The following is a 15,728-nucleotide window of genomic DNA, read 5'->3' as shown; positions in this document are numbered from 1 at the left end:
GGATGGTGTTTTTTTTTTTTTCACATCAAAATACGTTCATCTCTAGGAGACAGAACGCATCTCCTTCCTGAGAGGTATGAAGGCTGTGTGGTCCCATAGTGTTTATACTTGCATACTATTGTTTGTACAGATGAACGTGGTACCTTCAGGCGTTTGGTAATTGCTCCCAAGGATGAACCAGACTGAGGTCTACAAGGTCTTGGCTGATTTCTTCGGTTTTTCCCATGATGTCAAGCAGAGGCACTGAGTTTGAAGGTAGACCTTGAACTCCATCCACAGGTACACTTCCAATTGACTCAAATTATGTCAATTAGCCTATCAGAAGCTTCTAAAGCCATGACATAATTTTCTGGAATTTTCCAAGCTGTTGAATGGCACAGTCAATTTGTATGTAAACTTCTGACCCACTGGAATTGTGATACAGTGAAATAATCTGTCTGTAAAAAATAGTTGGAAAAATTGTGTCATGCACAAAGTAGATGTCCTAACCGACTTGCCAAAACTATAATTTGTTAACAAGACATTTGTTGAGTGGTTGAAAAACTAGATTTAATAACTCCAATTTATGTAAACTTCCGACTTCAACTGTAAGTCAATTGGACGAAGCCGTCTTCTGTACGAGGAAGTTTTGTTATGAGCCGCGACGCTCGGTCTGAACATTAAACACGGATCGCTTGCGGTACGGTTTTGGAAGCATACCGACCTTCGCTTTCATATCAGCAAGGAAAAAATAAATACATTAATAAAGGTTCAATTGATGCACACCTTTTATATGGTTAGGGTTCCCGCATGGTCATATTTCCATGTTGCAGAAGACAGTGGACTACCTGTGCTAATTAGCTATCTGAGTCTCCGAACACCTGTGTGTAAATGGAAGATGGACGCCACAAACGTGTTGTCACTTAAAAATACTGTCATCTGCAACTGTTAAAACCGGTTAAGACAGTAAATGTGTATTTTGTATTTGTGAAATTATTTTTGATGCGATATGAAAGTAGAGGGATTTAGGTTTCTAGAACCGTACCGCAATTGAAAATCGATTCACATTTAGATGGAGTATTTGGCTGTTTAGGCTTCCAGAGCCAATTCACCCTTTAAATAGAACATTTAAATCCTTGGACTAAGAAGTATTATGCACCGTTAGTCCAATATTGGGCCGGTGGAAGAGGCTCAATAATTATTCTCAAATTACGTTGGTTCATTAGTCATTTGTGATGTCTGTCATTAAAAATATTTTTTCATCCGGACTCGGTCAGATACAGAAACACGAGTCATAGACACACATTGCAGCGGAACTTCTTGAATCAAAGCTCTAACTGTTCCCCCTACGGAAGCGTTTTGATATTGCACCGCAACGTTCACGTGTAAACAACTTGTATGATTTTGTTCTACATACTTAATGTAGACATATTTATTTTCTTACGTGTCGCTTCAGTAGTTAATACTAAGAAACCGTAATTCAGCAACTAGCTTAATCTTCAAATACATCCACCTTATTTGGAGTGAATATGGCTTCACTACCACAACAGGGCGATGATAGCGACGATGGCATGGACGACTTTATGGAGAAATTCAAGAAAGAGAAATATAGCAACGCCTTTTCCGAGAAGAACTGGGAAGAGGTAGTAAAGACATGTAACGAGCTACATCTCTACAAACACGACTGATATAGCACTGACAGTTTTCAGTCCTTACTCTCATTGGAGTGATGGCTAGTTAACGTTGGCTAGCTAACCATTCATATCTAGCCATCTGTGGATGGGCGCTAATGACAAATGTTAGCTAGCAAGCTAGAATACTGTTAAAGATTTGTTTTTAAATGGCTAAATCATTTTGATATAAAACAGTTTTCTTTACTTTTTGTCATAATGCCAGTCTTATTGATTGGCTAGCTAGGAAGTTATGGTAGTTACTGGCGAAGAGTCGTGCACACAGCTATGCCCATGGTTTCCAGAGGCCACAGGCTTTACTACCTCTCATTCATTGCACTGCCCTGCAGGAGTTCGATAAGGTGCCTATGTTCATGAAGACAGCGCCTGATGAGATTGACCCCATGAAACACCCGGAGCTGGCTGCTATTCAGTCCATCATCCACGACGATGACAGACCACTAGAGGGTATGGTAGCCATTGCAGTACTTATTTTCCACTCCTGAGGAATGAATTGGCTGTCCCAACCAAACCTAGAGTCAATGGTTGTTTCTTTATTTCTACTCAGAGCAAGCAGAGAGCCTGAAAGATGAGGGGAACGACTACTTCAAAGAGAAGAACTACAAGAAAGCTATAGTGTCCTACACAGCTGGACTGAAGAAGAACTGCAGTGACTCTAATGTCAATGCCATCCTGCTCACTAACCGAGCGGCAGCACACTTCCACCTGGGTACAGACCTGTTCTTAGAACCTACCCATCTGTAGATCTCATATTGTTCTGGGATGTTTGTTGCAGCCACTCTCTCTTCTTGCCTTGCAGGTAACATGCGCTCTGCACTGAATGATTCTGTCGCTGCAAAGAAGTTTAAACCAGACCACCTCAAAGCATTAATTAGAGGTTCGTTCATAGAATAAACATCACATTTGACTATTCTACTGGAAGACACATCTTGACACTGAATATTTTCTATGAGACAAATGCTAATGCATGACTCTTCTCTCTCATTCTCCTGCTGTGTGACTGTCTGTGCAGGTGCCTCGTGTTGTATGGAGCTGAAAAAATATACAGATGCTCTGCTGTGGTGTGAGGAGGGGCTCAAGCTGCAGCCCACAGACAAGAAGCTACTGGAGCTGAGAGCTACAGCAGATAAACACAAGGTATATTACAGGCCTTAATATGGCCTTGACTCCTTTCTGTTGTGGCGTCCAGTCCATATTTTGGATGAACCTATGCTGAAATGGTTGTATTTGTGGTTTAGAGAGCAGCAGAGAGAGATGCCAGGAAGGCGAAGGTTAAAGAAAAGAAGGAGCTCAGTGAGAGAGACGCTCTGCTGGCTGCTATAAAGGTGAGCAAGATCATAGTCACACAAGTCACGCATCCGACCACATGATTCCTTCATAAGGAGGGTTGACGAAGGAACTGCCGCATGGCAATACATAGTTTTTGACACACATGCATTACAGGGGCGTGGCATCAAGTTACTGAAGCCTAAGCAGCGTCCTACGCGCAGCTCTGACAGTGACGATGATAATCGAGGCCCCTCTAGAGCCATAGCAGGCCTGGACCTAGACGGGCTGTGTTCTGTGGAGGCCACAGGGGCCACGGTGTTCCTGGATGAACAGGGTGTCATGCATTGGCCAGTCCTATTCCTCTACCCCGAACACCAACAAACAGACTTCATCTCAGCCTTCAGCGAATCCTCCAGGTATGATTATCTCTCCTCTATCTCTCAACAGAATGTGGGGTTGGAAGGGTCTACATAAAATGACAGTGTTGGTTTGTAGATCTGAGAAATCATCCAACCCAATACTCTACAAGATGTCTAAAGTAGAACAAACATTACATTGCTGATGACCAATAACTCTCAAAATAATACAGATTTTATAAACTGAGTGGTTCGAGCCCTGAATGCTGATTGGCTGACAGCCGTGGTATATCAGACCGTATACCACGGGAATGTTAAAACATTTTTACTGCTCTAATTACATTGGTAACCCCTTTTTATAATAGCAATAAGGCTCCTCAGGTGTTTTTGGTGTATGGTCAAAATACCACGACTAAGAACTGTGTCCAGGCACTCTGTGATGAATCTTGCCTAAGAACAGCCCTTAGCTGTGGTATATTGGGCATATACCACACCCCTCGTGCCTTATTGCTTAAACAAAACATTGGCTTTTTTAGCTTTCTTGATCACCTGACTCTCATGTTTGGAGAGGAACTCCCACCTTGGGACACTAACCAGAAGTACTCTCCCCAAAACCTTCAGGTCAGTAGTTTTTACTTTGCTTTATTGGTTTCATTGAACAGTTTTGGGGTTATATCCTCTCTCTGAAATTGTTTTCCTTAGTTTGTTCTGACTATTTTGCCATTCTGACTCCTTAGCTGTTCTTTGAAGACCATGAGAAAGAGTCCTTATATCAAGTCAATCCAGAGACGCCTCTCATTAAAATCCTTCAGCATAAAAGGTACGGAATGTATTTTTTTATCACTTGTTTGAACTCACTTGTGTCCTGTGACTTGCTAATTGCTTTCTCGTGGCTGATCATTCCTGCTTTCTTTGACAGGTGTTTTGTAAAAGCAGGAACTCCCAGCTTTGTCATTCTGGTAAATGGTTCGCCGTTTTGCGAGAAGTTCTTATCAGAAAGGAAAACCATTCGACTGCAATGACACCTCATTAATCAGCCTAGACCTGTCAATCTCAGACTACTGGTATGAACTCTTTCCCACCAATCGGAAAGGACTGCACTCCTCTCCACTTCCTGCCCAAAGTACATGTAAAAGTGTAGATTTTGCTATTTAAGAGAAGAGATTAATGTTATGTTTGGGAGCCTTTACATTGTTCCAGATATCTCCAACATACTATGTGATTGGCAAGATTGCAGTGTTCATTACTGTATGTATAGATCAAATTCTATATCAGTGTCAATCCGGGAACCTGTCATAAAATCTGTTATAATTAAGTCACCATGTCACATACTAAAAGGCCTTAAAACAAAGTATTGGAATTTGTGTCATTTCCTTTTCACTGTCAACAACATAACATACTATGATTGTGAAAGCCAAGCCAACCCATATGTTACACATGTAGTTGACAAGACTCAATCTGACTAAACCAGCTTTTCTTGCCATGTAAGAATATTTTCCAGCTGCTTGTGTGTTACAGTGCACCGTAGTACCCAAGCAGCATTACGCAGTAAGATGGCTGGCTTTATGAAAATACTCTTCATTTTCGGGTCTGTAGAAAGTACCTGGGACAGGTTAAACCAATAAGCTTTAGAAAAGTGTTTCCCATACTCGGTCCTCAGGACCCCAAAGGGTGCACGTTGTTTTTTGCACAAGCACTACTCAGCGTATTCAACTAATCATCAAATGTACATTAGTTGTATCCGCTGTGTAGTGCTAGGGCAAAAAATGAAATGTGCACAGAGTTTGGGAAACACAACTTTAGAATTATCACCATTTTTGGGAAGGTATGGTTCATCATTAAAATGTTAGGTGTGTCCTCATTGCTTCCTGAATGTCTCAGAGCAGCAGTTTATTTGTCTTATATAAACTCCTTGGATGACTAATGCACATTCAGTTTGAGTTGATTCAAGCAAGACAAAATAGGCAGAAACAGGGATTCCAAAAAAGCAGTTGTGCACAGATGTATTTTACCATTTCACGATTAGTACAGTCTTTTGACACAAGGCAAGCTACTCATTGGAACGAAGAAACAGTAAAATAACACTTCCTGTCATTGGAAACACTAAAGAAAAGGAACCCGGCTGTTCAATCTGTGCTTGATCTTTGCTAGTTCTCTAACATTAGACACTGCTCACATGGACATAAACTTGGCCAGTGGTCTCTTCCTGGCTGGCTGGTTGGGTTGCACAGTCTTCAGAAGCCTCCTGACCAGCTCTAGCCTGCCCCTGCTGATCAGAGCCCTGGAGAGCTCGGTCACCTCCCCGGTGTGTGCTCTGCACAGGCTTCTCAGCTCAGCCTGCACCGCGTCCTCTGGGTACATCTCCTGGGCTCTCCGTACCCACACCTCCAGCTGGGTGAGGGCAGGGCCGGGGTCGGAGCCACTCTGAGTGAATAGCCCCAGCAGGGCCTCCAGGAGGCAGCGTAGAGCCATGGTGTCCCTGCTGCCAGGCCGCTCCAGATTCAGGGCCCTCTTGAAGCAGTCGGCTGCGTTCTGTTCCTCGCCCTTCAGCAGCAGACAGCGCCCCCGGAGGAGGTGGAGATCTGGGAGGCTGTCCCCGGGGTCACACTGCACGGCTTGAGAGAGGGACACCAGCGCTCTGTTTAATGCCCCCTCATCCACAAGCAGGCTCTCCTGAAGGGCATCTACACCCATGTAGTAATACACCTGGTAAGAGACACACAGATGTATTATACTGTGTAGTAATACACCTGGTAAGAGACACACAGATGTATCATACTGTGTCGTAATACACCTGGTAAGATACTGTACTGTGTGGTGATACACCCATAGGCAAACAAATGAATGCAGGTGTTCCTATCACAGCAACACTGACACATTACTGTATGTCTCACTAGATATTCTGTTTTTCTTGACAAGTTACTGTTGATCTTTCACTCACATGGCTTATTTCTACGTGCCCGATGTGACTGCTGTCAAAGTGCTTGCAGTGTCTTGTCAAACATCAGAAAGCAGCACACACATCCCCACTCACCTGTCCCATCTCCAGGTGTGTGCGTAGACAGGGGCGAACACTCAGCACCTTCTCCAGGTCTGCCTTGGCCTCAGTTAGGCTATGTCTGTCAGGGAGCCCACCCTGTCTCTGTTTAGCCCTCTCAAGATCCCTCACATATGCCATCACATTGATCTGAGAATAAAAACATGTCTTTATGTAAATGTTTGTATTCTGTGATTGTCATGTAAGTCCATCCCTGCGAGTGTCATGTAGAGTTTAGATGTACTATTTGGTTTAGTATTAACAGTATTGAAGTGACATTTCATATTACAGTAGTGTCAAGTGTTAAACTGATTTGAACATTGTGTTTAGACATGTTAGGGTTACTGTAGTGTACCTTGGCACGGGTGCAGTAGGCCTGCCAGTTGAGTTCAGGGTCAGGCAGCACATTGAGGGCCATGTTACAGATCCCTGTGGACATCTCATGTTTTCCCAGCAGATAGAACACCTTGGCCAGCTGGTTCAGGATGAACACATCGTCTGCAGCTAGTTTTATGGCCTGTAGGGGACAATCAATATTACATTCGGTTTTACAATAACCTGAAGAATGACAGGGCTATGCTCTCTTTTTAAAACATGGCAGGTGCATAACCTATAACCCTGCATATGAGAAGTTTTCAACCCCGCAGAATAACTGAGGGCAGACACGGTAGTAGACTTCTTGAGCTGGCGCCAAGTTTTAGCCCTTTATACAGTAGGTGATGAGGAAGCAGACATCCGCTAATCATTATGCAAATGTTCATGAAACAACGTCATCTGAATGCCTCTGGCAGCTGTGAGGATTATGATGCCACTAATCAGTCAGAAGCATTAAAAGCAAGAGTCAAGTCCTTAGGGCTTTGCTTTAGCTTTACGGCTTGTTCTAGTTTATAGTCCCACTTTTCTGTGAGTGAGGTACGTACAGTTCCGAAGCAGGACAGGGGGTCAGAATCAGAGTATCCACAGTCATGTACAGACATGGGCACAGTGGAGAATTCTTCTTTCCTCTCTAACATGATGCCTATGTAGCACCAGGATAGTGCTGTGTGGGTGAGGGGGTCAGGTAGAAACATACTGAATGATTAATCAATACATTTAGGACAGTAAGACACAGCACTCATCTTGTGGGTTCAGATGGAGAGCAATAATTTATTCATGTTCCCCCCTATCTTTCTTCCTTGTATACCTTGGTGATGTGTTTTCTCTGACCTCAGGGTCTCTGTGAGCAGCTTCAGTCCCTTGTTGTAGTGAAACAGTCTGGAGTAGTCCGAGTCCTCCTTGTTCTTTACAATATCATCTAGTCTACAAAAAATAGATCCATTTGCTTTACATTGTTCTTACACATGAGCTTGGTGATATTATTTTCTACCAAAATATTTGAAACATTCAAGACACAATTTACCTAATATAGATTGTTGCCATTTTGAAATACCAGCTTCTCTTTTCTTCTGTTGGTATCTACAAAAAATAAGCAACATCAATATATTACTGTAATGTGAAATTATGTCCTTCGTAAGTAATCTAACATGAGATCTCACCATCTCTCCCCCATAGTCCAGAGCTCTGTTGTACAGGGTCAGAGAAGTGGTCAGTCTTTCCCTCTGGTCTTCCTCTCTGTCAAGCTCTATATCATAAGGATGAGCATAGGCCTGCTCTGCCAGGCACCGGGCTGCAGAAAGCCTGGACTCAGCCAGACCTGCCTGCCCAGCCTCCAGACCCATGAGCTGGGACAACTTCTCCACACACTCCCCTGCGTCCAGCTCCCTCTGGAGGCGGTCGTACACGTAGCCAAGGTTGGCCCAAGCATTCAGGTTCCCCGGGTCTTCTTTACAGATGCTCATGAAGGTCTCCTCGGCCTGCTCCAGCTGGTCCAGATGGAAAGCCAGGAGACCCAGGAGGTTACGGACACCATACTGGAGGTACCTGTAATATTTTGAAAACAATAGTCCAGTCCATATATTTTTCATTGTACCAGCTAAAGGGAAATTTGAATTCCAGTTCCATGTTTTACTCCAGCACTCTTTGAGGTACCTAGCTAGTGATCAACAATGTAACTGCCAAAATAATGGAAACGCTTGAGTTAAATTAGGGATACAAAAGTATATTGAAAGCAGGTGCTTCCACACAGGTGTGGTTCCTGAGTTAAATGAATAAACATCTGCAGGGCACAATGGTCAATGAATAGTTTAATGAGTATGAAAACGATGTAACCACATGCCATGGCCATCTGTCACCAGATCTCAACCCAATTGAAAACTTATGGGAGATTCTGGAGCGGAGCCCGAGACAGCGTTTTCCACCACCATCAACAAAACATCAAATTATGGAATTTCTTGTAGAAGAATGGTGTCGTATCCCTTAAATAGAGTTCCATACGCTTGTCCTATTAAGACATGTAACACTTTGGTGTTTCCTTTATTTTGACAGTTACCTGTATGTACACCCATGATTTCAGTAAAGTTCAATTAACAATATCAGACATCCCAAACTCCATCCTTATAACCATAAAATAATGTTACAATACCCAACTTCTGCCTCCAGCTCAGCCACCAGAGAGTCCACTTTCAGCTGGGTGTCCCTCCTCCGCAGCTCCCCCGGCCCGCTGGGCTCATGGTTCAGGTTGAGGTCCAGGTGGAAGTGACCTGGAATGTACGCCATGCCATCAATGAGGGACTCAATGTCCTCCTCTGTGTTGCCTTCCTTCATGGTTTTCTCCTGTTTATTAATCACATGTTTATCCAGGTAATTCATTATCTTTTACAATTACTACCTGAGACTCAAATGTCCACATACACTACTGCTGACTGTCAGAGTCAACTGGCTGTTTTCTTCTTCCTCCAGAGGCAGACTGGTAATACAGGTTAGGTTAGGGACTAGGGAGGGGAAGGAGTAAGTAACCTCATGCAGTGGTGTATTGTACTCCCATTCTGACCTAGCTGGCTTAGTTGGCTACCTCCCTCTCTATTCATCTCATTTGAATAGTACATTTGAATGTGATTGAACATTTATGACCCCCTTTTTTGTGTTTCTCTTTATGGTTTGAATATCTGACTGAAATTCAGTAGGACTATGGTCTTCTTTTATGGCTCACATGTCAGCTTGGGTTTTTACAGACTAGGAGAGTGGATTATTGCTTTAGACGGGTGTCACAACAACAGTAGGTAGGTTGACTTTCACTCAACCTTTTAAAACAATCTTTTAGAAGGTGCTTACATCAGCTTTTCTCTTGCCTGCTGTCTCCATGGTAATGACAGAACGTGATCCATTAGGCGCAGCATGAACAGTTTGAGAGAGAGTGATGCAGTTGGACAAAGAGCCCTTTGACTTGGTTTATGTGCTTAGATGAAGTATGCAGATATCCTCAATCTCAGTGAACTAAAATAAACTCTAATTGTAAACAAAGGTGATCACTCTTTCAAAACTCATACTAATATTTCAAAAAGTATTTGTTGCATTATGATCTGTCCAGTGTATATTAGGAGTATTTATTTATGTATGGTACCACCAGTATTTATTTATTTTGCCCTTGAAGTGTTTGGCCTCTTATCACCACCAGAGGGTGGACATGCATTGATTGTATTGTATGACAAACTGAGATTGAAAGTGTTGTGTACTAACACCACACTGTTGACGGAGAGTGAACATTTAATTTATTATAGTGTTGAATAAAAGATGACTGATTTTTTTTATAAAAGCTCAAGCAATTCCTATGGTGATGGATAATGGGTAAGTAATATCTCATCTTCACAAATGATCCCAAAATAGTTCAGAACATATTTGGGCTGTGTGTGCTTTACCTGCATTATGAGCTGTGATTTTAGTGAACCAATTACCCTTAACTTGAATAGCCTATAGCATAGTTTCACCTAAATTTGTTACGTGTCTGATCATTTTGACAGCTTGTGTTTTAGTTGGCTAAGGATATCGTCAACAGACTAGACATCAAACATCCGTCTAGAATGACGTCTGATTCCTGGGCCAGACTACTAATCTGTCAGCATGGTAATGTCTATCTTTCAATCTCTAAATTGAAAAACATACTTGTGGAGTAGTTGATCAGACAAATTTGACTTCCTTTGGATATTGGGGTAATAGACCGAGTGCTCTTAAAAACATTTTAGTCCAATGTGTGTTTTTTCCTATCTCTTGACTTCCGTATTTATTTTTTATTTTCGTTCCTTCTTTTCTGTACTATTTTCCTCCTAAATTACTTTAACAGGAGGAAACCACCATTGTGCTGTCTATAGGTGCTTGGTGATGTCATCAACCCGGGACAAGAGTCAGGGAGCACACCAAGGTGAGTGTTGAAAGAGAGGATGTTGGGTAAGGAGAGAAAAGGGGAAGACTGTATGGGGGAAGGAGTCTGTCATGTAACCAGACAGAGAGTCAGGAGCTGTGTTCGAATAATCATACTAACCGTACAATTTGTGATGTGAATTGAGTATATAGTATGCTTATTGGTCATAGTATGGATATAATTAGCATGCCAAAAGTTCCCGGATGACATACTAAATTCAACAAAATATGAAGTACACATGCAGTGGACACTATTTCCGTGCTTTTAGGGCCCATAGGGTTGAGGGTTCTTCAGAAAACGGCCGTGGCTTCCTAACTTTTCAGATTTGAAGAAAATGGCGGAAAATATGCAACCGAAGTCCGACGAGAGTGCATACAAATTCATTGCTAGTTGAGACAAATGTTAAGAACATTTTATAAAATTTAATAAAGTAAGTTATCGTTACACGTTATGTTGGCTGACAATTTGGTAGCTATGCTATCCTTACGACCGCATAGTATTACAGCAGTATGTACCTGCATGTTAGCTAGTTACCTAACGTTAGTTGGCTACTAATACATCGAACATGCCAGGCAGTATATTAACTATCTGCTATCTAACTTAACTACCCAACATTTATTGACTTGATTATTTACATCATTCTTAGCTAAGTGGTATAGTCATTGTCACGTTGGTAGGAAGAGATTTAGGAAACAGACGCAGGAATGCGTAATAGTTTTTTTATTAAGCCCCAAATTAAGACATGCAATGTAAAGGCACGGGACGAAGATCAAACACATAACAACAACACCCAAACAAAAGATCGAGGAGTACCTCGAAAAAATACCCGGGACGACACCCGTAATCATCTGCACAATCCATAAGGGCACGAAAGCCCAAAACACACAGCACAGGTACACACACGTACCAACAGACATAGTAACAATAATCGACAGCACCATGGTGAACAAACGGCACATATATAAAAATAAAGTCAGCAAAAAAACAAACGTCCCTTTTCAGGACCCTGTCTTTCAAAGATATTTTGTAAAATTCTAAATAACTTCACAGATCTTCATTGTAAAGGGTTTAAACACTGTTTCCATTGCTCGTTCAATAAATTGCAATGTCTGTACTGTGAGACGCTTAAGACAGCGTTACAGGGAGACAGGACGGACAGCTGATCGTCCTCACAGTGGCAGGCCACGTGTAACAACACCTGCACAGGATCGGTAGATCCGAACATCACACCCGTGAGACAGGTACAGGATGGTAGTTGTTATGTTGTCTGTTGAACATATTTGTTGTTTATTAAAGTAAACAAGTAATGATGGACTATCATTTCTCTTTGCTTATTTGAGCTGTTCTTGCCATGATATGGACTTGGCCTTTTACCAAATAGGGCTAGGGCTACCTTCTGTATACCACCCCTACCGTGTCACAACACAACTGATTGGCAAAAAAAAAAAAACTTTTAACAAGGCACAGCTGTTAATTGAAATACATTCCAGGTGATTACCTCATGAAGTTGGTTGAGAGAATGCCAAGAGTGTGCAAAGCTGTCATCAAGGCAAAGGGTGGCTACTTCGAAGAATACTGAAATATAGTTTGATTTGTTTAACACTTCTTTGGTTACTACATGATTCCATATGTGTTATTTCGTAGTTTTGATGTCTTCACTATTATTATACAATGTAGAAAATCGTCAAAATAAAGAAAAACCCTGGAATGAGTAGGTGTGTCCAAACTTTTGACTGGTACTGTATACATGATTTTGTGCGGGGGTGGTGTTGAATTGTGAATATTTTCACATTTCTCCGCACAACTGTTGCCATGGTATTCACCCTTCCTCAGGTGCCAGCGCATAGTTACATAATATGAAAATTGCATGTCATATTTTCTGAGTGGTAAGTACATGTTTCTTTTTAACATTCCATTTTTTTTAACTTTATCAGCCCCATAGAGGCCTCCTAAAGACTCCGAATGGCAGAGAACTGGAGAGACGTTCCCAGTATTGGAGGATTATGATGTGTGTCCAATATACTGAAAATGTTAAAGTTTTGGTGTTGGGAAACTAAGCCCCAGTTTGCTCAGTTATTTATCATCTTAACGAGGTCTGTCCTGACACACACACACACACACCTCCTGATGAGGAGATATAATGGCATGTTTGCTCCATGCGAATGTACGACATAAGTCACTGTGATCTAACATAGCATTCATATACACTGCATTCGAAAAGTATTCAAACACCTTCCCCTTTTCCACAATTTGTTATGTTATAGCCTTATTCTAAAATAGATTTTTTTATCCTCATCAATCTACACACAATACCCCATAATGACAAAGCGAAACATTTTGAAATATTTATTACAAATAAAAAACAGAAATACCTTATTTACATAAGTATTCAGAGCCTTTGCTATGAGACTCCAAATTGAGCTCAGGTGCATTCTGTTTCCATTGATCATCTTTGAGATGTTTCTATAACTTGATTGGAGTACACCTGTGGTAAATTAAATTGATTGGATATGATTTGGAAAGGCACATACCTGTCTATATAATGTCCCCCAGTTGACAGTGCATGTCAGAGCAAAAAACCAAGCCATGAGGTCAAAGGAAGTGTCCGTAGAGCTCTGAGACATGATTGTGTCCAGGCACAAATCTGGGGAAGGGTACCAAAAACATTCTGCAGCATTGAAGGTCCCAAAGAACACTGGCCTTCATCATTCTTAAATGTAAGAAGTTGGGAACCACCAAGACTCTTCCTAGAGTTGTCCGCCCGGCCAAACTGAGCAATCGGGGGAGAAGGGCCTTGGTCAGCAATGTGATCAAAAACCAAATGGTCACTCTGAAAGAGCTCCTCTGTGGAGGTGGGATAACCTTCCAGAAGAACAACCATCTCTGCAGCACTCCACGAATCAGGCCTTTATGATAGAGTGGTCAGACAGAAGCCACTCCTCAGTAAAAGGCACATAACAGCCCCTTTGGAGTTTGCCAAAAGGGCACCTAAAGGATTTAGACCATGAGAAACAAGATTCTCTGGTCTGATAATTAAATCTTGGTTTTATTTGGCCTGAATGCCAAGCATCACGTCTGGAGGAAACCTGGCACCATCCCTATGGTGAAGCATGGTGGTGGCATTATCATGCTGTGGGGTAGTTTTTCAGTGGCAAGGGCTGGGAAACTAGTTTGGATAGAGGGAAAGATGAACGAAGCAATGTACAGAGAGATCCTTGATGAAAACCTGCTCCAGAGGGCTCAGGACCTCAGACTGGGGGCGAAGGTTCACCTTCCAACAGGTCAACAACCCTAAGCACACAGCCAAGAGAACGCAGGAGTGGCTTCGGGACAAGTCTCTGAATGTCCTTGAGTGGCCCGGCCAGAGCCCGGACTTGAACCTGATCGAACATCTCTGGAGACCTGAAAATAGCTGTGCAGCGACGCACCCCATCCAATCTGACAGCTTGAGAGGATCTGCTTGGAAGAATGGGAGAAACTCCCCAAATACAGGTGTGCCAAGCTTGTAGCATCATATCCAAGAAGACTCGGCTGTCATCGCTGCCAAAGGTGCTTTAACAAAGTACTGAGTAAAGGGTCTGAATACTTATGTAAATGTAATAGTTACGTGTTTTATGTTTAATAAATGCGCAACATTTTCAAGAAACCCGCTTTGTCATTATGGGGTATTGTGTGTAGATTGATGAGGGATTTTAAAATCCATTTTAGAATAGGGCTGTAATGTAACAATGTGAATAGGGCTGTAATGTAACAATGTGAATAGGGCTGTAATGTAACAATGTGGACAAAGTTAAGCGGTCTGAATACTTTCCAAATGCACTGTATACAGTGCATTCACCTCATTCTAACTTTTCTATTGTATCTCCTTATCTTCAGTCATCCTGATACAGAAGGGTTCACTGGTGCTGTACCACAAGCTGCTTTCATGTTTGTGTAGCCAAACCGTTTGATCCCTCAATTCGCTTTTATGAATTTCAGTAGTTGGTTTTGGTTCAAGTTATGGTACCTTTTTTGTGGGATCAATGCATTTTTCATCTATCTGCTCCCCAACAGATATTGTATCCTTAGAGGCAATCTGAGCACTGTTTCAATCAGACAGTGACAGTGAACTGAAAAGCTATCTCTGGCTGTGATGAAGCTGAACGGTAACCTGGATTTTACCAGATTACATGAGTGATTTACCCATCTTCCTCTCCATCACTTTTATGATACTATATTTTATTTGAATCACGGTACCTCAAAGTGGGCCATCAGACCCTGCTTAGCATCTTGCAAGAGTGCTACTTAGTCAGTGCACTGCCAAAGCTCCACTCGGCTCTCCAGTCTCTCTGTGGATTAGAGTTCTAAAGGTCTCTCTAGTGCCACCTGGCTGTTTGTCTGTTACAAAGGAAGTTGGTGGCACCTTAATTGGGAGGACGGACTTGTGCCAATGGCTAGAGCTGAATAGGTGGAATGGTTTTATGAGCTGTCCTCCCCTCAGCAGTTCAGGTCCCATATGTAAAGGTCCAATCTACTAACAGACTTAGTTTATTTGGTAAATATTTTCTTAACTCTATTTCTGGTACTGCATTGTTGGTTAAGGGCTTGTCAGTAAGCATTTCACGGTAAGGTCTACACCTGTTGTATTCGGCACACGTGACAAATAAAATGTGATTTGATTTGAATAATTATATAAATGTCATATTTCAGGATTTTATTTGTAATAAATTAGTAAAAATATCTAAACCTGTTTTTGCTTTGTCACTGAGGTATTGTGTGTATGTCGCATGGTTCATTCTGCGTTTTGTACTTTTAATTCGGACGCTGCCACAACTGAAGGTCTGCTAGTTGAATTATTTTTATTTGCCCTGCACACAGAGACAACGCACATTGTTAACCCTTGGCGCAGTCCTAGCTCTCAGGCACCTTGCTAGCTGAAGGTCAGGCAAAAGAGAACGTCAAAAGGAAATAACATGTGTTGCGTGCACACATTCAATGCATAACATCACACCATACAATACAATACAAGTAAAATGATACAGAGCACAATTCGGACAAAATAAAAGACATACCTGCACACGAAGTGACAACACACATTATGTTGTTAACCCTTGGCGCAGTCC

The 15,728-nt window shown here is 42.1% G+C and overlaps 2 protein-coding genes and 1 long non-coding RNA gene across 5 annotated transcripts; 2 read left to right on the top strand and 1 right to left on the bottom strand.

Moving 5' to 3' along the window:
• Positions 1-2: 2 nt before the first annotated feature.
• On the top strand, positions 3-4,646 carry ttc4 (tetratricopeptide repeat domain 4). Of its 3 annotated transcripts, none has more exons than XM_064935920.1 (10): positions 3-279; positions 2,000-2,117; positions 2,218-2,379; positions 2,470-2,547; positions 2,683-2,807; positions 2,909-2,995; positions 3,114-3,355; positions 3,832-3,916; positions 4,033-4,115; positions 4,215-4,646. In XM_064935920.1, exons 2-10 carry the CDS (start codon positions 2,018-2,020, stop codon positions 4,315-4,317), a joined length of 1,065 nt encoding a protein of 354 aa, XP_064791992.1. In that variant the 5' UTR covers positions 3-279; positions 2,000-2,017; the 3' UTR covers positions 4,318-4,646. The 3 variants fall into 3 exon arrangements, with proteins under 3 accessions (XP_064791992.1, XP_064791990.1, XP_064791993.1); XM_064935918.1 differs by lacking the exon at positions 3-279 and adding an exon at positions 287-1,622; XM_064935921.1 differs by lacking the exons at positions 3-279; positions 3,832-3,916 and adding an exon at positions 287-1,622 and having other exon boundaries at positions 4,215-4,331.
• Positions 4,647-5,286: 640 nt separating this feature from the next.
• Positions 5,287-9,195, bottom strand: ttc22 (tetratricopeptide repeat domain 22). Its single transcript, XM_064935916.1, has 8 exons — positions 8,854-9,195; positions 7,868-8,252; positions 7,732-7,787; positions 7,516-7,631; positions 7,253-7,371; positions 6,688-6,849; positions 6,330-6,482; positions 5,287-6,001 (listed from the first exon to the last, which is right to left on the bottom strand). The coding sequence occupies exons 1-8, from the start codon at positions 9,078-9,080 to the stop codon at positions 5,468-5,470; spliced, it is 1,752 nt and encodes a 583-aa protein (XP_064791988.1). The 5' UTR covers positions 9,081-9,195; the 3' UTR covers positions 5,287-5,467.
• A 78-nt stretch (positions 9,196-9,273) lies between these two features.
• LOC135513161 (uncharacterized) lies at positions 9,274-11,819 on the top strand. The gene is made up of 3 exons (XR_010451498.1): positions 9,274-10,055; positions 10,229-10,331; positions 10,549-11,819. It is a non-coding gene; the product is annotated as an uncharacterized LOC135513161 (long non-coding RNA).
• The last annotated feature ends 3,909 nt before the right edge of the window (positions 11,820-15,728 follow it).

Source organism: Oncorhynchus masou, chromosome 24 (genome assembly GCF_036934945.1).
Source record: "Oncorhynchus masou masou isolate Uvic2021 chromosome 24, UVic_Omas_1.1, whole genome shotgun sequence".
Classification (NCBI taxonomy): Eukaryota; Metazoa; Chordata; class Actinopteri; order Salmoniformes; family Salmonidae; genus Oncorhynchus; species Oncorhynchus masou.
Note: the sequence above shows the minus strand (reverse complement) of the source record. Positions and strands in the feature narration are given on the sequence as shown.